At 43.3% G+C, this 23,484-nt stretch overlaps 1 protein-coding gene across 3 annotated transcripts in view; it reads left to right on the top strand.

Annotated features, from left to right (window-relative positions):
- Nucleotides 1-265: 265 nt before the first annotated feature.
- PPP1R21 (protein phosphatase 1 regulatory subunit 21) overlaps nucleotides 266-23,484 on the top strand; it is a 62,282-nt gene continuing 39,063 nt past the window's right edge. Inside the window, exons 1-7 of one of the 3 annotated variants that reach the window (XM_074949445.1) lie at nucleotides 266-563; nucleotides 13,872-13,940; nucleotides 14,470-14,616; nucleotides 18,056-18,157; nucleotides 19,417-19,581; nucleotides 19,689-19,747; nucleotides 21,012-21,106. In XM_074949445.1, coding sequence (XP_074805546.1) covers nucleotides 504-563; nucleotides 13,872-13,940; nucleotides 14,470-14,616; nucleotides 18,056-18,157; nucleotides 19,417-19,581; nucleotides 19,689-19,747; nucleotides 21,012-21,106 — 697 coding nt within the window. In that variant the 5' untranslated portion in view covers nucleotides 266-503. Of the gene's footprint in view, nucleotides 564-8,235; nucleotides 8,622-13,871; nucleotides 13,941-14,469; nucleotides 14,617-18,055; nucleotides 18,158-19,416; nucleotides 19,582-19,688; nucleotides 19,748-21,011; nucleotides 21,107-23,484 lie in introns of those variants that run through there. The other 2 variants (XM_074949447.1, XM_074949444.1) reach the window with 2 other exon arrangements.

The raw sequence follows: 23,484 nt of genomic DNA, 5'->3' as shown, positions 1-23,484 counted from the left end.
CCACACACCTCCAGCCTCTAACACTGAACCCTCTCAAGTCACCCACTGCACGCTCGCGGGCTAGCTTCAGCTCAGCGTTGGGATGGGTGCGCGGCGTCAGAGCCCTCGGGCCCCGCCGCTCCGTTGTCTATTGGCCTTGGTCGGGCTCCGTAGCCCCGTTACGCGTAACCTAGGGGCGCGTGTGAGGCTGTTGCCATGGTAACGATGGCGCGCTCGCACCTTCCCGTGTCACGTGACCCGCACTCCGGTTTCTCTGTCTGTTGTAGGCAAGCTACGGAGGGAGAGGGTAGCTCGTGATCCGCCCTCGCTCCGCCATCTTGGACTTTGCGTCAAGATGATGGCGTCGAGGAGGGAAGTCGGCCTCACCCCGTAGTCTAGTGTGAGATTGCGTGGTGACGTTAGCGCGTTCTCATGTCTAAACGCGGAAGTGTGGCGGTACGGACGGGGCGTGGTTGCACCGCGGCGACCGTGGGCAGTGGTAGCTACTAAGGAGCTGTGGGGCGATGGCGGCGGGTGCAGAGCTGCCCGGGAAGTACCAGAAACTGGCTCAGGAGTATTCGAAGGTACTGGGCGTGAGACACCGTGATGCCGATACTCTTCCTCTATCGCGATACTCTCCAGATGCCAGCACTGATACTGGGACGGTAGTGCGAGAAACTGCTAGCAGTTACTCGTATGTAAGGCATTGTAAAAAACCTGCTATTTGATGTAATTTGTTACCAGTAGCAGCTAATTGTTACCATTAGCAGTTACTGATACCTAAGGTGGTTCTTATTTGCTGACTTGTCCTAATTTGCTAAAATTTGACAATAGAGTGGGATGGAAGCATAAAGTCTTTGGCTTCCAAATGACCCTGCCTGGTGTACATATCAATTATCTCTTAATAGAGGATCGTAAAAAGTGGTGAGGTCATTTAAACATAATTTATTTTGCAGCTTCATTTATGGCGCTAACACTGTAGCATTCTGACATTGATTCTTGTGCCCTAGTGACCTGTGGGTTCTATTCATTTTAGTGGGATGCGGGACATCTGGAGGAGAATTTAAACTCTTAATTTCCTTAGGGTTTGCTTCTTTAGGGGGGAGGGATAACTCAGTGGTTTGAGCATTGGCCTGCTAAACCCAGGGTTGTGAGTTCAATCCTTGAGGGGGCCATTTAGGGATCTGGGGCAAAAATTGGGGATTGGTCCTGCTTTGAGCAGGGGGTTGGACTAGATGACCTCCTGAGGTCCCGTCCAACCCTAACCTTCTATGATTCAGTATACTTCTGTGCTGGTGTGATTTCTGACCATTACAGTTCATCAAGTCAGCAGGCAGGCACAGGCAGTAATGCACTTGTCCTGTTGCCTTGACTGAGAGGTTTCTGATCAAAGGGAGTGTAGCTTCCAGGAAGCTCCTGGGGTAATATCTTGTTGGAGTTGAAAGGGCTTGTTCAGAAAGAGATTTTGCAGTCTGTAGTGTAAAGATGAGCCAGATGGGTTTGTCTCCATGCAGGTATATTTTAGTCTTTGGGGACTGGGTAGAAAGGAGTATTTTGAATTTCCTATTTCCCTTACTGAGGGCCATCTATGCTCACCTGAAATTTTTCCTGGCAGTTCCTATCTATTTATTACAGGATCAAAATATGGCTGCCATCACACAGAGGCATTATTGTTGGTGGAGGTGAGAAGAGGGCCAAGAAGTCCTTTCCCTCCCACACACACTCCCATACATGTGGAAGCCATACTGTTGCTGCTGCCTAAATACCCTGATGGCAAACAGGTAGGGGCAGAAGGCACTGCCAGCTATACTGAGCACCCCAGAGGAGCCATGCACTGTGTGGAGTGTATTCTCCTACACCTATTCTGTAGTGGTGCGGGAAACCCTCATTCCTCAGTGCTCCTGATGGCCCCAGCGCTCAAGAAATCATAAGTGACGCTTTAGCTGTATGACCAGATTCTTAGGAAACATCCTCACAGTACTTAATAGATAACACTTGATACCAAACACATTTCTGAAGTAGAGAGGACGAGGCCCACGTTCCTATCTTTACAGGACTGTTTAAAAAGCATTTTACAAGCTGAATTTTAGGGCTATTGCATGAAAAACCCTTAATGAGCATTTAAAAATAAATCTCTATTAGTCCCTTTCCACTAGATAGTAGGTCATACAGTCTGTTGGTAAAGAAATGTACTATAAGGTGGGTAGAAAGTTGGCTAGATTGTCGGGCTCAACGGGTAGTGATCAATGGCTCCATGTCTAGTTGGCAGCCGGTGTCAAGTGGAGTGCCCCAGGGGTCGGTCCTGGGGCCGGTTTTGTTCAATATCTTCATAAATGATCTGGAGGATGGTGTGGATTGCACTCTTAGCAAATTTGCGGATGATACTAAACTGGGAGGAGTGGTAGATACGTTGGAGGGCAGAGATAGGATACAGAGGGACCTGGACAAATTGGAGGATTGGGCCAAAAGAAACCTGATGAGGTTCAATAAGGATAAATGCAGGGTCCTGCACTTAGGACGGAAGAACCCAGTGCACAGCTACAGACTAGGGACCGAATGGCTAGGCAGAAGTTCTGCGGAAAAGGACCTAGGGGTTACAGTGGACGAGAAGCTGGATATGAGTCAGCAGTGTGCCCTTGTTGCCAAGAAGGCCAATGGCATTTTGGGATGTATAAGTAGGGGCATAGCGAGCAGATCAAGGGACGTGATCATTCCCCTCTATTCGACATTGGTGAGGCCTCATCTGGAGTACTGTGTCCAGTTTTGGGCCCCACACTACAAGAAGGATGTGGATAAATTGGAGAGAGTCCAGCGAAGGGCAACAAAAATGATTAGGGGTCTGGAACACATGACTTATGAGGAGAGGCTGAGGGAACTGGGATTGTTTAGTCTGCAGAAGAGAAGAATGAGGGGGGATTTGATAGCTGCTTTCAACTACCTGAGAGGTGGTTCCAAAGAGGATGGTTCTAGACTATTCTCAGTGGTAGAAGATGACAGGACAAGGAGTAATGGTCTCAAGTTGCAGTGGGGGAGGTTTAGGTTGGATATTAGGAAAAACTTTTTCACTAGGAGGGTGGTGAAACACTGGAATGCGTTACCTAGGGAGGTGGTAGAATCTCCTTCCTTAGAAGTTTTTAAGGTCAGGCTTGACAAAACCCTGGCTGGGATGATTTAATTGGGGATTGGTCCTGCTTTGAGCAAGGGGTTGGACTAGATGACCTCCTGAGGTCCCTTCCAACCCTGATATTCTATGATTCTATGAAACATAGAATGCACACACAACATTGAGAGTAGTGCAAAACATTATAAATAGTATTTAAAATACTTATAAATTCCTTTTGAAAGCAAGCTCATAGGCAGAAAATCTACCATTGTGCTTTATACAGACTTCTGCTTTTGTCACTGTTACATTTATTAAGAAACAAGATACCACCACAAAAATTACACTCAGGACCATGGTGCTCACATCACCTCATTGCTCTCTGATTTAATTTTTGAGACATTTTCTTGAACCTTTTCCCTCACTGTTAAAACCTAACTTGTCTTGTCTTGATTGTGTTGTCACTTCTCAACAGCTCAGTCACTCTCATTACTGCAAGGTTATTACAAAAACAAACCAGTTTTTTTAGCAGCAGGGTGGATTTGATTTAAATCACTAGTCAGGAAGACTTCATTTAATCATGGATTTCTACATAAAAGTGTTTGGGCCTCAGCATACAATGCCAAACCAAAGCTTCCCAAAATACAGTGCAGTGGACAGTGATGAGTTGCACAGTGGTATATCTATTCATGGTGCACCACACTCTGAATTGATACAAGTGCTTCTGGTGAGTACATTCACTGCCAAGACAAGGAGTCCAATAGATATGTGCACAAGTGACATAGTAACCGTAGCGAGTCTATGTTGACATAATTTGAGTTAACATACCCTTGTAGTGTAGATATGGCTTTAGGTATATGAAATGTTTGGGAGAGGTAACAGGAATTTCCTAAGGTGCCACAAGTCCTCCTTTTCTTTTTGCAGATACGGACTGACACGGCTGCTACTTTGAAACCTAAGTATGAGAGTAGACCAAGATTCGTTCAGGTGTTTAGGCTCCAGCTTTTTGGAACTGGCCTTATTGCACTCTAAAAGCTCAGGAACCAAGAGGCACATAAGAACAAAATATCATGTATTTATTAAAATTTCTTGACTTCAGGGTGTATAACTCATGTTTTTAGAATTTTTGTGGTTGTCAAGCTATCTGGGGTTGTAGATGTGTTCATTATGTTTTGAAGGCCAAAATTATAAATGGGTTCAACAAAGAATTAGATCAGTTCCTCAGGATAGGTGTGTCCACTATTAGCCAAGATAATCAGGGATGCATCCCCATGCTCTGGGTCTCCCTAAACCTCTGACTGCCAGATGCTGGGAGTGGACAATGGGATGGTTCGCTCAGTGATTGCCTGTTCTGTTCATTCCCTCTGAAGCACCTGGCACTGGCTGCTGTCGGAAGACAGGATACTGAACTAGACAGACTATTGGTCTGATCCATTATGGCAGTTCTAATGTATAGCAAAAATTACAGTAGATTTTTGCCTTTGAGAAAGATGTTACATGAGATAGTATACTGCCTTTATTGAATATTTGAGAATCAACTTCAACACACAAGCAATGGCATGCGGGAAAAACACTAAGGGAGGTTTTTTTTGAGAGGCAAAATAACAGTTACAAAAGGCAATCACTGTTCGTAGATTAAATGAAAACAAAGTTTTGAGACCAGGCCAGAAATTCAGTCAGACTGGAAGTCAGATGATCCAATAGAATAAACTTCTCTAAAAATAAGAAGAAAAAGTTACTTATAAATTCGAAATTAGAAACCGCAGTAAAAAACCTAATGCAATAATAAATAATAAACATAGTGCGATAATAGAAACACAGATGTCATTGCTAAAACTACTAGCAAGTACTTATTGAAAATATGTATAAGTATTTGTTGTTAAAATATAAATTAAATAGTCCAATGACATGCATTTGCACAATAACAAAGCTAAATGGTGAAGTGCTAAGAGGAATTCAGGGAATCCCAGCGGCAGATAAGTCAAATTTGTGAACTGCTATGAGACTTTATGCAATCAGGTACACTGATAAGGGATTCTTTATTTCTGAGGGGTTATATGTAAAATGTTTCACTGAATTAAGTCTCTTGCAGCACCTCAGTAGGTTACATCAGACAGAGCAGCTGCAGTGACTAGGCATTGCCTGTGCCTTTAAGGAAAGGGATGTCATTGGGATGCCTGTGCCTTTAAGAACGCAGCCCTGGGAAGCCCATGCTAAGAGGTACTGTTTGTGGGAGGGGAAATAAAAAAGCCCCTCTGTCCCCCCACCCTATTTTGTGCAAACACTGGTGTCTCAGTTCACCAGGGTAACTGTTACCACCTGTGCTGGGGTTGTCACCCTCTGGCAGTGCCTCACCCCTGGGCTTTACCCTGGCTCCTTTTCTCCCCCCATCCCTGATTTTGCCCTTCAGCCCCTATCCTAACCCTGCCTCCAGCTGTTTGACACCCCCCCCCCCATACCAGTCAATTTCCGCCCCCTGCTCAGACCCTGGCCATCCCTCTCCTCCGATTTGCCCCCTTTAACTCCTTTAAAAAGTAGTCTGCAGAATCCTATGCCAAGTAAGAGCAGGGTGAAGGCCAGTGGCTTCAGCAGATGTTACTGAGCATACTCAGTGCACCCTAAGTAGCAAATTCCTACAGATAGCAATGGTGTAGTGCGAGAAATGGCTGCTGTAAACTGCTGATCTGAAAGTAATATGCAGCTCTCACATAGCAGATTCACATTTTCTAGTATTGATACTGTGGCTCATGCTCCAGCACTGGCCCACTCATAATCTTCCTGGCCCTTCCTGATGCCTTGGAGCATGAGGGAGAGTAACACTGCAGTCAGGGATTGAAAAATTCATTGCTGTGATATGGACATTTCTCGTTTAGCGTCTGAGTTTGCATTCCTTGAAGGAGAGGAAGAGCTAGAGAGGGCTGGGAAGACACAGTCCCTGTTTTCTCTCAGTTTCCTACGATTTCTCAAAGGGCTGTCCTGCTTCCTGGAGAGAGAAGCTAGGGAGCCTTGCCTGCAGCAGAAGGGAATGGTAGAGCAAAGCCCAGGCTGCTGGTTATCAATGGCAATGAAACTGGTTGTAGCACTCCTTCCTTTTCCATCCCCACCCATTCACCTGTCATAGGTATTTATTTGATGGGGGTGTGCTTGTCTTCAATCCCCACCGCCATACTTACCCCTAGTTGGATGGACTGAGCTTCCTTTCTGCTCAGGCTGGCAGTGGTGGGTATTCACTACGAGTGTTTGTCCTGCTCCACCTTTTTGCAGCACTTTGGAGATAACTTTACTTGATTCCACCCCTACTCCAAGGTGGCTATAGGGTGCCCTTAGTGTTTTCTTCTGCCTTACAGCTGCCCAAGTGGTTACTCACTATTACCTCTTTTCACCTTCTCGCCTCCACTGCTGCTGCCGCTAACGTGAGGGAACTCTAGGGAGCTCTTTTAGACATCCTAAGGGGGAATGGTACTCATTTTCTAAAGTGCATGCAGGTCCTCCAGTTAGAGAGAGATCCCATATTGGGTTAACAGCACTGAGCCTCCATTCTGTGTAAGAAAGGACAATTGGGGGGAAAGTGGATGCTGCAGTTCACGTGCAGGTTCTGGTAACATCTATATAGGAAGCGGCAGTGCTCAGATATTGTGCTTCTTAGCAATAGAAGTGTTTGGCAGCATATTCTTGCCAGGTTTGACGGTTTGTCTCTAGATTCCATTGCTGCTGTCCACCTGAAATCACACTGCTTTAGTGGCTGCTGTCAGCAACCATGAGCTGCAAAGAGTCTAAACCAGTCACAGACAATGTTCCCTCTAATTTTTTACGTCCACGTGGGGAATGAATTTTGTTATGTGCACCAATATTGAGGTGATGAGGGGGCTGGGGCAGAGGGTTGGGTGCAGAAGGTGAGGACTCTGGCTAGGGGTGAAGGCTCTGGGGTGGGGCTAGGGATGAGAGATTCGGGGTGCAAGAGGGAGCTCAGGGTTGGGGTGAGGGGGGTGTGGGCTCTGGGGTGGGGACAGGGATGAGGGGTTTCGGGTGTAGGGTGCCCCGGGGCTGTGGCGGGGAGAGAGGACTCCCCCCCAGCCCTCTCTCACCGCAGCAGCTCGGGGCCAGGGGAGGGGCACCTCTCCCTGGCAGCTCCGGAGGTCTTTGGCCGGGCTGGGGCACGTGCGTGGCCCTAAATAGCCTTATAGGGAACTTAGGTCATAGATCTGTGACCTATATCCTTATGATGCTCTGTTCCAGAAGTGCTGCAAGCTGAAATTAGCTTCAGAATTGTACCCCTTGCAGAAGCATTTTAGTATTACCACCTTCTACTGCTGTCCTACTGTATCTTAGAAATTAGAAATTGCTCAGGGAGATATTGTAGGGAATTTAGTGCTTTGAGCCTCAATTTTTTAGGTTCTAGTTTGTTTTGTGAAAGAAGCTAATAAGTTGAATGTTTAAAAAAAGGAGGGGAACAAAACATTCCAGCTACTGGAGTGGTTATGACTAGAGTAGGGTGAAAGTTTTTTGTTCTTTGGATTTATAGTTTATTTGCGAAAACATGCAGTATTGGGTCAACAGAAACTGTTTGGCCTTTTTTTCTTTTTATTTGAGACTTAAATGCCATTCACAAAATGACAGGAGGAGAAGGAGGTGCCCTCCTTTCTAACCTTAGCAGGCCCAGTGACTATTCATTGTCATTCATAGTGGCAATTCATAGTCATTTTAGTGTAGTAGTTAGGGCACTCACTTAGGATGTGGAAGACCCAAGTTCAAGTCTCTGGTCCAAAGACTATTTGGATGTTGTCTACATACAGAATTTTGTCGACGTAAGTTACGCTGATGATCAGAAAACGGAAAAAATTAAATGGCTTGTGCACGTTCACACAACTTTACTTCTGTCGGCGGAGCACGTCCGCAGTTGGTGTTCTAGCATCAACAGTGAAAGCAGTGCACTATGGGTAGCTATCCCACTGTGCTACTCGCTACCTTCTGCACCTAGAAGTTGTGGAAAGGCAGAAGGGATCGCGGTGCATCATGGGTGTGGGTTAAACATCCCATGGTGCGGTTTCGTGTGTCCCATCGTTCCATGGGCTTCCGACTGTGTTGCATTGTATTTTTCAACAGCCCCGGTTTACTATGTGCCTGCCATCTCTGTCTGACAGGCTGGATCCTGCACTGCTCTTGACTGTTGTCACTGTTATGAACGCATCCCAGCTGGTTATGAAGTATATCATGAGCACCCACTCTCAACAGGAATCAGAGGTGCATGACCTGCTGTGTGCCATGGGAAGAAACAACACCAGATTACTTTTGGCATTCATGGAGCAACTGCACACACTGTACTGTCTCTTCTGGGCTCGGGAAGCAAGCACTGAGTGGTGGGATCCCATTGTTAAGCAGGTCTGGGATGATGAGCAATGGCTGCAGAACTTTTGGATGCGGAAAGCCACTTTCCTGGAACTGTGCTCACTGCAGCCAGGGACACCAAAATAAGAGATGGCCTCTCGGTAGAGAAGCACATGGCAATCAGTGTGTGGAAGCTGGCAACTTCAGACTGCTACTGGTGAGTTGCAGTCCCTAACTGCGACGGGGCAATAGATGGCACACAATTCTCAATTTTGGCCCTGGACCATCTTGTGACAGAATATATCAATAAAAAGGGTTGCTTCTCTATGGTATTGCAGGCACTTATGGATCACAGTGGGTGTTTCACTGACATCAACACAGGGTGGTCCAGGAAGATGCATGATGCACACATCTTCAGGAACACTGGACTGTACAGAATGCTGCAAGCAGTAACTTTCTTTCCAGACCAGAAGATTCCAGTGGGGAGGGGAGTGTTGAAATGCCCATAGTGATCCTGGGAGTCCCAGTGTACCCCTTACTCCCATGGCTCATGAAGCCTTATACGGGAAACCTGGACAGAAGCAAGGAGCGCTTCAACAATAGGCTGAGCAGGCGCAGGATGACCATAGAATGTGCCTTTGGCAGATTAAAAGCATGCTGGTTCTGTCTTTATGCCAGGTTAGACCTAAATGAGGAAAATATTCCCATGGTCATAGTTGCCTGCTGTGCGCTCCACAGTATTTATGAGGCTAAGGGTGATAAGTTTCCCCAGGAGTGGAGCGTGGAGACTGATTTTGAGCAGCCAGATACCAGAGCTGTTAGAGGGGCACAACGTGGGACTATTTGAATCAAGGAGGCTTTGAGGCACCATTTTGACAATGAGCACCAGCAGTGTCTTGTTCTGTACAGCACTCTGCTATGCTTTGTTAACTTGCTGCCTTGCATGAGAATTTTGATGATTTCTGGCTGTGATTTGTAGTCAGCAAATGATCATATTCCCACTGTGTATTAATTCCACCAGCAACCACTGTGTGTAGAAGACAAAGATTGGGGTTATCTTTCAGAGAGTGTTTTTATTAAATACCAATTAACAACACACACACAAAAGGCTTGATGGGAAGGGAGATAACAATGAAGGTCCGTGTAGGCTCCAATAGCTGTGTGCATCATTTTCGAAACTGTCCGAAGGGGTGGAGTGAACAGTGTACCGAGATGGGCTGAGAAGTTTCAAGGAATGTGTGGGAGGACTTTGGGGGGGGGCATGGAAAGCAGTTCTGTATCAGCTGCACAGGGGGCCGAACACAAATGTATTCTGCCTGCTGCATGATTAGGGACTTCAACATCTCCGTTTGCTCCTCTGTCACTTTTATCATCCGCTCCTTGCCCATTAAAATTCGATCCTGGCTTTCCATTCAGTTCTGTCTGTCTATTTTATAATTTTCTTTTAAAGTCTCTCTCCCTGCTCTAATAAAAGGAGGACTTGTGGCACCTTAGAGACTAACAAATTTATCTGAGCATAAGCTTTCGTGAGCTACAGCTCATGCTCAAATTTGTTAGTCTCTAAGGTGCCACAAGTCCTCCTTTTCTTTTTGTGGATACAGACTAACATGGCTGCAACTCTGAAATCTCCCTGCTCTGTGTTCTTGTTTTTTGGTCTCTGAGGATTGGATCACCTCTCGAAACATGTCCTCCTTTCTCCTCCTTGTTTGCTTCCTTATATGACGGAGGTGCTCCGCCAGTGTGTAGGGCGTTCCCCTCAAGGCCACCTCTGCGGAAGCACAAGGAACAGTAAACAGAAGCATGATTGTTATGCATGCACAGCATCGAATCATTATAGTACGATGCCCCTCTTCTAAAATATGACTCAGTTTCTCACTGTCCCTTGCAATCACACAACTCGGTGAACATCTTAAACATGGTGAGTTTGGCTTGGGGGAGAGGAAGGACACTCAAGATGAGGCCAAGGGTCTAAGTGGTTTTTTTAAGGGCATCAGTACAGGCGACTAGGGACAATACTGTAAATTCTGCCACCATTTTCCACAGGCGGGGGTCACTGAAGTCGATATCTCACTTCTGAGGGATGCAAGAGTGCATCTTCTGCATATGTGTGGCTTCAGACCGGTTACCTATGCTGCTTGCCTGTGTGCTGCTTTGGTCCCTGCACAAGTGATTGCAGATTGGCGCAGGAAAGTTTCCTACAATGAGGGAAGGAACAAAGCAGCTCTCGCCAACAAAGCTTCAGCATAGGATTGACGACTATCTCCAGAAAAGTTTCCTAGAGATCTGTCCAGAGGATTCTTGTGAAATCTCGGTGTGCACTAACACTGCTCCCCAGGGCCCCCACTGTGTAGCTGCACAGGGGAGTGTGAAGCATACCCAAACAGAGCTAGTTTTGTACATGTCTATCCCATCTGCTAGAATATACAAAGCAAAGGACAGCTCTACCCCATATAACCAAGCAGCATGAACTGAAAAAGAACATTTACTAGAGCTCTCCTCTTCATCACGCGCACCAGAGATGGACTGCTGGGATTGGCTACAACCCTCTAGAGTGGAAAAGATGTCCTGACTTGCCATGCCACCAGGTCACCCTGCTGTGTGCTCCACGTCGTCCTCCAACTTGACCTCCTCGTCCACGGCTTTGTCCTCTGTGTTGAGGCCACTGTCTCCAGCCCTACCGAAGTCTCTACAGGGCTCTTGGTGGTGAAGGTGGGGTCGCCACCGCGGGTGGCATCCAGCTACTTATAGAAGTGGCAGGTCTTTGGCCCATTACCAGAGTGACGGTTTGACTCCCTTGCCTTCTGGTACACCTGCCTCAGCAGCTTTATCTTCGCACGGCACTGGTGTGTGTCGTGTTCGTAGCCTTTGCCCAACATGCCATGAGAAATCTGACTATAGATATTGAAGTGTTCCTACGGCTGGAGCGGAGCTGAAACTGCACAGCCTCCTCTTCCCACAGTGTCAGCAGATCCAACAACTCAGGTGTGTTCCAGGCAGGAGAGGGTTTGCTGCGTGGACCTGCTGTGATCAGCTGGGAAGCTGTGATGTGAGCTGTCCACGCCAAGCGAACAGGAAGTGGAATTTCAAAAATTCCTAGGCCTTTTAGGGGGGAAGGTTGGATGTCTATGTACCTGGGTGCAGGGTAGTGGAGTTCAAACCACTGACCAGAGCGGTCAGGATGGGCATTGTGAGACACCTCCTAGAGGCCATTTACAGTGACCTAACCAAGCGCAGTGTCTACACTGTTACTTTGTCAATACAACTTTGCTGCAAAAAGCTTTATGCCTCTTGTCAAGATGGTTTTATTTTGTGAGCAAAGCAGGAGAGGTTTTTGTAGGTGGAAGGAGCTTTGTAGTTTGTACACCTCTACTGTTTTGTTGATGAAAGCTGACTTTTGTCAATAAAACTCTGCAGTCTAGACAAGGCCTTATTTATAAAAAGTGGAACACCTTCAAGAGGAGTGATTGAGGGCTTGTTTTCACTATGGCACTAAGTCAATGTAAGTTACGCTGTTTCAGTTACATAACTGAAGTCGACGTAACCTACATCGACTTACAGCAGTGTCTACACTGCTCTCCCATTGGCATTGCTTCTGCCTCACATTGAGGTGGATTACAGAAGTCGATGGGAGAGCACTGTCCTATTGACTTAGCACAAGGGTAGGCAAACTTTTTGGCCTGAAGGCCACATCGGGTTTCTGAAATTGTATGGAGGGCCAGTTAGTGGAGGCTGTGCCTCCCCAAACAGCCGGGCGTGGCCTGACCCCTGCCCCATATCTGACCCCTCTCCACCCCCCCCCCCCGGGATTCCTGCCCCATCCACCCCTGCCTGCTCCCTGACCGGCCCCGGCCCTGGCCCTCTGCCACTGACTCCCCCCCCCAGGACTCCTGCCCCCATTCAACCCCCCTGCCCCCTTACCTTGCTGCCTGGAGCACCAGTGGCTGACGGAGCTACAGCTGTGCCGCCTACAGTACCAGGACAGGCAGCTGTGCCACCCAGGTGGAGCCAGCCACACCACTGCGCAGCACAGAGCACCGGGTCAGGCCGTGGCTCTGCAGCTGCGCTGCCCGGCAAGAGCTTGCAGCCCTGCTGCGCAGAGCATTGCGCCAGCGGCGCAGTGAGCTGAGGCTGTGAGGGAGGGGGAACAGCAGGGGAGGCTAGCCTCTTAGGCCTAGGAGGGTCCCGCGGGCTGTAGTTTGCCCACCTCTGCTATAACTTATATTTGACTAAAGCACAACTTCTGTCAGCTCGTGGATCATACTTCAGTTAAGGATAGTAGACATGCTCCCTGTGCCAGTAGCTGTGAGGGGGGAGGCATAGGAACCTGTTATATTGGCCCTACACCTGCTGGGACTCCCTGTGCTTGGGAAGTTCCCGGTAGGCAACTTGCAGGTGGCTTCCTCTCTCTTTTGGCCCCCTAAGCAATTCAAAGGGAGCATAATAGGCCCACAGTATTAATTGTTGTCTCTTGATCTTTTGAAATGTTCGGCTGTCAGACAAAAGTTTAGACATCAGTATTGCTTTGTGAATTCACCCCTTTTGTGCTTCAGCCAGTGACTTTCTCAAGTGCAGTGCAGACCATTTTAATTCATGTCTGCAGCTGTTGGACTCAGCCACGTCAAATTAATACAAACTACTGGTGAACAAACCTGAATCAGAGCCGTTATCAAGGAATGGAAAGATGGAACGATCCATGCCTTTATTATTAATGCTTGAGAGGTGATACTCTGAAAAGTGAATAGAAAAATGTCATTGTGGAGCTCCATCTTTGTCTCAGTGATTTCCAGCTCAAACTAGCCAAGGTCATAGTAAAAAGATGGGAGTTTTTTGGCAGTCTGCAAACTCATCCTGAGATGTTAAGTCAAGCTGTGTTCTCTCTGGCTTATGCTTCATTACCAGTGTCACAGGTTTTGTAATCAGAATGTAGTTAACAATTCTGTGGAAACATGAGGTGGCATAGAATCCTGCTGACTCTGTTAGCTGTGTTGGTTCTGTGGTGTGAACAAAAATAAAGTTGTTTTAAAAAAAAAAAAAAAAAGAGGGCAAAACAAAACTTATTTTTGTCCTGAAAAGAAGCAGAAATATATACAGGGAGTAGGTTTCTTTAGTAAAAAGGTGCCATTTTTGTATAGTTGCTCTTCAGACTATAACCACGCTTTAAAATTGTCCTGTTACTAAGATGTATATTTCTTGTTTAAGAACAGTTTGGTTGAGAGTGAAGTTCATAGAAGGTAAAATGACTGACTTGTTTTCCAAAATGTAAAACAATAGAATTGGGTTATGCTGGTTTTAAACTTTTTTCAATATTACAACAGTATATCTGTAACAGAACTAATATGGCCTGCTTAAAAATGCACATATTTAGTATTTTCCTAAACAAAGATAAGTACTCTTGCAGGTTGTTAATGAACACTTTGTACGTTTGTTATTCCTGGCTGGATTAATAATTTGCACCTCTTGTTTTCAGCTTCGAGCTCAGAATCAGGTGCTGAAAAAAGGTGTTGTGGATGAGCAAGCAAATTCTGCTTCTCTGAAGGTACAAGTTAAAAAGTCTTCTATTTAATTTCACTCAGTCTTGTCAAACTGTATGATCAGATGGTGAAATTTTGCAGATCTGCTTTGTGGTTAAGTGGATGTCACTAATTGTGACAAAGGATTGATTTAGTAAGAATTTCCCATCTGCAACTATTCTGCTTCTGATGCTGTGTGGTGGGCATTTACAGTACAGTCACCAGGAAGTGTCCATCTGACTCTGTAAAAGGAAGAAGTACCCACTTGCAGCAAGCTTTGAGTAGACTTAAGGAAGCTAAACTCTTTTGCTAAAAACAATCCATATGTGCCTTTAGGTTGTATACAAATGAACAAAGCAATTTGTGTTGAATTTTTAGATTTTGTATAATTACTGTTATTCCTTTGTGGGTGTTTTTGTTTGGTTTTTTTGTTTGTTTGTTTGTTTGTTTTTGTTTTTTTTTGTTTTTGTTTTTTTTTTTTGGAATATTAGTCACACTTTTATAAAGCTTGTGCTGAAATCATAGTGGATTGTTGAAACTTTTATGCTAATTCAGGAACAACTGAAGATGAAGGACCAATCGTTGAGAAAACTGCAACAAGAAATGGACAGTTTGACATTTCGAAATCAACAGCTTGCAAAGAGGGTGGAACTGCTTCAGGATGAACTTGCCTTAAGTGAAGTCAAGGGCAAGAAAAACAAGGTAGGCTTCAAATTAAAACAATTTACTTAAAGAAAAATGTCCTGGCTTTCCATCTCTGGTCTTGTTTTTAGCAGCATCTTAGTAAGAAACATAAAACAATGTCCTTCACTTCTTCTTTTCTACCTTTCTATCCCCACGTATATTTTTGCACCAGGTACTGTATGGGAACTTCATAGCGGTAACAAATTGGTAGAGCGTTGCTGCACAACTTGATAGTATCTAATAATAAAGACATTTAATTTAAAATAAATGAACATACGTTGTAAAACAAGCAGTAGAGAATGCCCTGCATTTAGTGCGTATACAATACAAACCTAATGTTTATCAACTTGTCTCTCTCTCTCGTCCCTTCTAACCCTGTGATTCTTTGCAAATCTGTAAACTGTGTGGACCGTGGTTTCCCATGATTTGATGAGTAGGAACATAGGAATTTATACTCCAGTCTATCTGGTCCAGTATCCTGTCTTTGACAGTGGCCAATACCAGATAATTCAGAGTCAAGTGTAAGAATCCTGAAATAGATAAATGTGTAGGAATCTGCCCCCTCTGCAGGTTAAATCTCCGACTGATTTTTAGTAGATTTACTTAATCCCTGAAGCATGAGATAAATATCCTTTCCAAAATTTGTATCGTTAATTGATAATTCTGTATGAGTATCAAGAATATTCAAGTTGATATCTTGAGTTGATACAGTTTACTTAGAATTCTGTAAGGTGTATGAATATTTAATTTTTTCCCCTCCAGTGTGCATTGTACATTTGTCAGCATTAAATTTCACTTACTTATTCCCTTTCCACATCTTTAATAAGTATATTAAACAACACAGAACTTAGTACAGAACCTTAAGTCACCCCACTCTGAACTTCTTGCATGATAACTGACCTTTTATTCTTATTTGTATCTTTCTGTTTCCTAGCCAGTTTTTGATTGAAGACAGTACTTTGACTCTCACCCCATGACTATTTAGGTTCTTTGGTAGCGTCTTCTGCCAGGATGGATTGACTGAAGTCATCTGTTTTGTATTTGTACTTTTTAGTTTATTTTCTAGACAAAAGTTGATTCTCATTAGTTGGTAATTATTAAAACATGTTGATTTGCACCTGAATATAGCCTTTTCACTAAATTTGGTGCTGCTTTTTACTAACCAGAATACACTATATTATGCACACTTATTTAAGCAATTATATAGCTTAACTTACATTTATTCAGAGTGTTAACAGTTACATTTTTTAAAATGGTGAATGGTGCATTTCTTATTTACTAGATTCTTGTTTGACTCAGGACTTGTGTCAAAGCCTGTTTGGATGGAAATTCAGATTCAATTACAAATGCACAAAACCAGCATTTTAATTTTTGTATTGAATAGAACTACTTAAGAGTGCTGAAAACAAAAATTAAAATTAACCTTGTTAAACAAAGGAAATATCTGTAGTTAATGAATTGAAGTGATTGTTTCTGGTCAACATGTCCTTCAAGATTTTTACAGATCGTAGAGCTCACCCTCTCACAAGTAGTTTTATTCATAGATTGAAAGAGGAAAACAAGCTTTTCTGCTTTTTCAAATCCCAGTTGATTTTTTTAACGCTGACTGAACTGGTCATTTGAGCTGAACTCGTTAAATAAACTCAAATGAAGAAAATATTATCTCTGCACTTGCAGAAGAGGCTATTGCTTTCAAAAGTTGGTTTAGCACATCAACAAACTTTGTTTCCAGGTGCTTAGCCCACCAGTTTAGTGTTTGTCTTCCTGTAAAGTTTTACAGCAAACATCGCTTAGTATTATTTTTGTATTTAATTTACATAATCTTAATAGATTATAATAAATTTAGGCTTTACCTTATGCTGTCAGTTTTAAAAACCATTGGCTTTTATCCACCCTGTCTTGTACGGAACCTCGTCAAAGGCCTTTTAAAGTCTAAATGAACTACATCAGCTAGTTTTCCTTCAGCTGTTACTTTATGGACACCTTCAATAAATTCTAAAAGTTTAGTGAGACATGATTTTCCTTTGCTAAAACCATATTGCTTAGACCTATCATACCATAATCTTCCAGATGTTCTTTTCTGCTTCTAATTATCATTTCAACCAGTTGGCCAGGTACAGATGTAAGGCTTTACTGGCCTCTAGTTCCTCAGATCACTCCAACAGCTTTTTAAAAACCTTTCCTATCCTCCAGTCTTCTGGAACAGTGGCTGTTTTTAATAGCAGCTTAGCCATTTCATCGTTAAGTGTCTTCTTATCTTTCGGATATATACAATCTATGCCTATTGGCTTATCGCTTTTCAAATTATTAGTTTGCTGCAGTAACTCTTCTGAAACCTGAATTTCTGAGAGTAGCTGATCTTCATAATCAGAAAAGAGCAGGTCTGGGGTAGGTGTCTTCTCAGTGGTGAAAACTGAGACAGAGAAATCACTTAGCTTCTCATCAGTGTCCTTTTTGTCCATAATTGCTCCATTTAGCTCTGGTGATTCAACAGACACACCAATTCTTTCACAAGCTCTGTGCTTCTGATACACTTAAATCTATTTTTATATCTCTTGTTGTTTGCTCCTCAAAATGCATTTTGGCCCTTCTAATTTCCCTTTTACTTATTGCCAGGTGTGATTTATGGCTTCTGTCAGTTCAGACTTCCAAATTTTGAAGGATTGCAGTTTGGTTCTACTACCTTCTCAGACCTTACCATTTACGTTGCCTTCCAGGTTCCCTTTTTGTTCAACAACAGGAATGTATTATGACACTCCATTATTGTTTAGTTAAGTAGCATCCATACCACTTCTTAAGGCTTTTACTTCCCTTACTTTTTAAAGCCATTTTGACTAACTACATTTTATTGAAATCTTCCTTTCTAAAGTTCAGTGTCACTGTCACTTTTTGGTAACCTGTCTGCCCCAGGATATAGCACTTAATTGTGTGGTAGTCGCTGTTACTCAGTAGCTGAGATACTGTCACTATTTGGATTAGCTTCTGTGTCAAGAGTAGCCTCACCTTGTGTGCTCTAGTTGTTCCAAGAAGCAATCATTTAGTGTTAAGAAACTATTACTTGAAACTTTGTCTGAGTATGCCATTTCACCAGATTAGGCCTATACGGTTTTACAAATGCTGTGACTGAATTTTTTGAGTAATGACCAACTCATTTGGTGTCTCCTTACCTGTACAAATAATATATTTAATGCAGTTTGTGCATGCAGTTGTCATTGTCCAAATTTAGAGATCTGGTGCTGTCTTTGAACTTGTGTTTTAATACAAGTGATATATGTAGTTAGTAAGAAATATTTGGAATAACTGAATTTTAGAGATGTTAATCATAGTCTGTGTGCTTCTATTACTGTGGAAATGTGAATAGACCCAATTCAAAGCTGTGTAAAGTATGCTTACATGTTGGGAATGGGTGCCCTGTAAAACTGCATGCAATACATGGAAATTTCTTAATTTTTGTCAGAAAAGTGGAGAATCTTCATCTCAGTTGAGTCAAGAGCAGAAGAGTGTCTTTGATGAAGATCTTCAAAAGAAGATAGAGGAGAATGAACGATTACATATACAAGTGAGTAATTCTCAAGGAATTTCTCTTCTGAGGTTAGAAAGCTGGTTATATGTGAACTGTAATGGAGAAAATGAGCAGTAAAGCATCCAAAAACCACTTTGTGTGGTAGCTCAGATCTCAAAAGTGGCCTGTGAGAATAGTGGATTAAATTGACGTTTTTTAATGATCCTTTGAAGCATCAGACCACACTAACTGGCACTGCTGTGCATGTGTTTAAATTCACTTTTGATTGCAAAATGGCAGAATAACTTAATTCTGTGTCAGATTGTTTTACTCCTGGGGTAATTCTGCGCTACTGCACAATGCAGAATTTTACAGAAATGTGTTTTGCACAGATTCCGCCCCGCCCAGAAGTGGGCTGTAGTGCTGCTGGCCACCACTAGGGGCCACTGGACCTGGCAGAGCCCAGCTCACATATAAGACACTGTGGGGGATGGGTGGGGAAGAGTAGAGGGTTCCTAGCAGCTGCAGTTCCTCACATGCCCTGAGGGAAGAAGACCAAGGTGCGCACTGCAGGAAACCCCCCACAAGCTGGGACTGAGCATTAGGCTATTTCCATCTCTGGATCCCTGGGCTTGGGTGGGGGGGGGGGAGGAGGTGGGAGGAGAGTGGGTGTCTGGGCTCTGGGGGGGTAGGGAGGCTGGTGTGTGGGCTGTGGAGGGCCACAACTGGGATCTGCCGGGGAGGGCTTGTGGGTATCTGTCTCCCTGGCTGGGTTCTTTCGGGGGGGGGGGGGGGGACACAACATAAAAACAGGAATTGCGTTGTCAATAAGGGTTCCTTTAACTTTCTATTCCTGGGGGAATTTTTGTGTGTTTATATTATCACAGACATACTTGCTGACAGGTATTTTGAAATAAATTACCTAAATAATTGAAACTGGTGTGATTAAGTAGTGTTATTTTGACAAATAAGATTTGCAGAATTTTAAAATATTGTGTGCAGAACTTTTAATTTTTTGGTGCAGAATTCCCCCAAGATTATTATTTAAAGCTGCTACATTCTGAATAGTGTATTACAATACAGTGGACAATGGTCCTTTGGTGTTCCAAGATTTATAGTCCTCATGAGGCAGTCTGATGCTATGTTGATGAGGGCCACATAAGTAACTACAGAGTAAAGCGGCATAAGAACCTACAGCTTGTGAAAATCTGCCTTCACTAGTAAGAGTCTATGGTGTCCATATGAATTGACATAATTTACAGTATTGGATTAAAAGGACTATTTCGGATAAGAAAATTCCTTTTTCTCATTTGTAGTTCTTTGAAGCAGATGAGCAGCACAAACGTTTGGAAGCTGAGCTGAAAAATAGACTTGAGATTTTGGAAACAGATGCTGCCCAGCATCAAGCAGTGGTGGATGGTTTAACCCGGAAATACATTGATACCATAGAAAAACTGCAGAATGATAAAACCAAATTAGAAGTAAGTTTTACAATCATACTTACTAAAATGCCTAAAAAGTTTTGGAAATAAAACATTTTGCATGTATTAGTACTTACATTATGGGGTTCTGTTCTTTTTACATAAAGATCAAATCTCAGACACTAGAAAGAGAAGCTAAGGAGTGTAGATTTCGAGCGGAAGAATGGTAAGTTCTTATCATATGTTAAAAATAAATTTTCTTTAATTTTTCTTAAAGTAAACCAACCAGAGAAGTGATTGCTCTGCATTCCTACAGCAATCTTACACAGCTGTTATATACTCATTCTGGTAAAACTGAGAGTTACTTAGTGCTCTGTTACTTTCATGTCACAAGTAACAGTAGTACACGGCTATCAAGGCCACTTTGATTTTATCTAGGAAGAGGAAATAAATTGATCTCATCTCTACATGTTGATCAGCTACTGTGTTCTCCTAGAGATCTCTCTATCCATTCTCCTTGATATCTGACAAGACAGCAGCTCTTGCACATGTTGTTAAAATCCTGTTACGCAGAGCTCTTTAGTTCAGTGTTCTTTTTTTCAGCAAAAATGCTAGGTAGTTGTGAAAAATTGTGGAATTGTTATTTTAGAGGGATATTGTCATCTTAGAAGAGACACTTGTCTGAAATGTTGTAACTTGTATAGTTACAAGTAACACCTGGAAATAAGTTTTTACAGAAGTTAAGTTATTGATGGCGTGTGTGTACAATGTCTCGGTAGAATCTTTTACTGTATGGTATTAGCAGTGATCAATGTTTGTCTCATAGACTTGTCTTTGTTAAATTCATAACAGCTATTACATTTCAGTTGAACAAAATACAGGTGAAGGCTCATCTGAACTGAGTAGAAATATGAATAATTATTTTTACAGAGCTCTTTGCTTTGCAGTAGAGGCTACTAGATTATGGACACTAAATATAGGACTCTGAAATTCTTGTGGCACTTCTGTAACAATTATGCAACAAATAAATCTATTTTGTAGCTACCTGAATTATCCACTACTCACTCAATGTGGGATGAAATAATGCAGGTTGTTTGACTTGGAGAAGTAAAAGGATTCTAAACATGACATACTTTGGAACTGAATTAAGTTTTCATATAGTGTATGTAATACAGTTTAGAAATAATTTAAAGGCTACTTTGACAATAAATTGACTCTTGGAATGCATTATTCAGCCCTCTGGCTTTCTGTGCATCTCTCATTGTATTGGGAGGGGGAAATGAAGAACTTTAAAATCCTGATCACGTTAAATGTCAGTCCTGCTGTGCCTATCCTGTGTCTCCTTACTCATATTTCGCTCTTTTGCTCTTTTAAAAACTCTGGAAAAATGTGGACAGTATTAAAACACGGGACCACAGCTTAAGGTATAACTGAAATGTTGTTGATTTCCTTAAACAAGGTTTGTAATGTTACCCTGTTTTTCTACCCAGCCAGCAGCAGTTAAAGAACCTTCATGCAGATTTGGGTATGCGATTGGATGACTCTTTATGCATAATCAATGAAAAAGTACCTTTCAATGACACAAGTAGGTATTTCATTGATTCCCCCCACTCCCCTTAAAATTGTCTTAATTTGGGCATTCCTGTGGAAAGAGTGACCACCTTGTGAATGAAACAGCTATTAGGCCCCAAAAAACCAGGAAGCTGAACTGTCTCCCATTACAGCTACTTGTAGTGGTGCTTTATATGCTCGATATATGTAATGTTTTTAGGTGGCACTTCTGTTCAAACTTAGTGGTCTTTAAATATATAAAGCCATTAATTGTGTGGTAAATACAACTTAAAGCTCTATATAGAGGGTGTCTTAAACTCTCCTATAACCTACCATCTGATCAACTTAATTTGGACAGAATATTATAAAAAGAGAGGATAATTCTGTTAATTTAGCAAGGCCCTCCCATGGATGGCTCTTTAGGCAGTCATATTTAAGAGGGTTCTGTTAGGCAAGGAGAGTACAGTTGTTAACATAGGTCATTGCTTAGATGGGAGGAGAGTACTACCTGGAAAAAAAATCTCAATGTCAAGTGGCAGTTTCTCAAATGCATAATAGCCTGGCTTGAGGATCCCACAGAAAAACTTGATGCAGTAGTAGTGGGCAGTGTCTCAGCATCCATCACCCCCAGTGACATGCTAAGCCACTCTTTTGCCAGGATATGTCCTAGCTGGAAGTACTTACTGGTGTTACTAACATACCAATTTTCAAGCACATAACAAATGAAACACCCAATGAATTAACAGTTGTAAATGTAGACTTCCTTTTCCCATGAATAATCTGTCCTTGGTTAAAGCCGAGCAACAAAGGCAAATCTAAACTGAACTCTGCATATCCCAAGTAAGGCCCTGATTTCTCACATTCTCTAGCATATCCAGTAGTGGGTTTCTTCCTTTCCCCTTGAGTGTGGAGACTGGACTGGGCAGGGTTAGGAACCTGGACTTGGCAAGGTTAGGACTACATTTCTCTCTTGACACTACCCACAATTCGCTGCCTCCCAGTAGAGCAAATAGCAGGAAGCAGCCCTCTGTTTGTAGCAGACCCTTTTTACTTTTTAAGATGGCTTCACAACTGTACCTTTTTATCCCTCCAGGTCCAGATATTCAGCCTAACTCTCTTTGCTGAAAAAATACTTTGGGATTTTGACATGGAATTTGACCTGAGTCAGCCTTCCCCTTCTCTTCCCTTCCCCTGCCACAGCTGCTGCAAAGTAGCCAAAAAGAAAAAGGACAAAGTGTGGGTCAGAAAGTGCTCAGCTTCTGCATCTCTCCTGTAGCTTCATGTTGAAGGGGCAGTTGGCATGCTTTACTAGGCTCCCCAGCAGAAGGGGAGTAATGGTCTCAAGTTGCAGTGGGGGAGGTTTAGGTTGGATATTAGGAAAAACTTTTTCACTTGGAGGGTGGTGAAACACTGGAATGTGTTACCTAGGGAGGTGGTGGAATCTCCTTCCTTAGATATTTTTACGGTCAGGCTTGACAAAGCCCTGGCTGGGATGATTTAGTTGGGGATTGGTCCTGCTTTGAGCAGGGGGTTGGACTAGATGACCTCCTGAGGTCCCTTCCAACCCTGATATTCTATGATTCTAAGGGAGAGAGCCCAGGCAAGCAGAGGAGAGCAGAATTGTCCTAGAATGTTTTGGAGGATTCTCACCTTATCCTAGGCAACGTATGGCCTGGGTCACAAAGGACTTCTTGGTCAGGCAGCAGGTTACCCTCTGTTCCCCATAGAGCAGGTCTTGGTGCTTAAAGAGAGTGAGGAGAAGAAGCAGCAGCAGTAGTAACAGAATTGCATTGAAGGGCTTTTGCCTATCCTTTGAGCCATCATCCACAGTGGAACAAGTAATGGGCTTAGTAAAGTTAGCTTCCCAAACCTTGAAGTCGGGCTCTGGCTCCTTGGCAGCCTGGTGGGAAATTTGCTGAGGAACTGGTGACCTGGCTGCTCCACAGCTGTGTTTGTCGGCTGCCACGGGTTAGTGGAATGCCCAGGAGATGGGAGCCCTTGCTTCCAGGATGCCCAGCAGCTTGTCTGGTGCGTTGCCATGAAGCCAAAGTTCCCAGGGAACATATTTTGTTTTGGAAACATCAAAACATTCACTTAGTGGGGACATTTTGGTGGTCCTGTAATGAAATATATTACAGAAATGTAATTTCCTGCAAAAATTTTTGAAGTTTTTGGCCTTTTTGGCGGACACATCTTTTCCCCAAAACCTTAGATTTTTTTCAGAGGTGAAATTCACTTTCCTGCCCAGTCTACTGCTTATTCACCATCTCATGCTTTGAAAACAGTTCTGGCCTTGCTCTCCCACGTCAGTGTTGCCTAAACTGAAATCAGTTGTTGCTCTCTTTAACATTTGGACATGAGATATATTTGTCATGTGTTTCTCTTCAACGCATGCATGCTCTTCTTATTGAG

The sequence above is a fragment of the Natator depressus genome, chromosome 3 (genome assembly GCF_965152275.1).
Source record: "Natator depressus isolate rNatDep1 chromosome 3, rNatDep2.hap1, whole genome shotgun sequence".
In the NCBI taxonomy this organism is placed as follows: Eukaryota; Metazoa; Chordata; order Testudines; family Cheloniidae; genus Natator; species Natator depressus.
The sequence above is the reverse complement of the archived record's forward strand: the minus strand, read 5'-3'. Positions and strand labels throughout refer to the sequence as shown.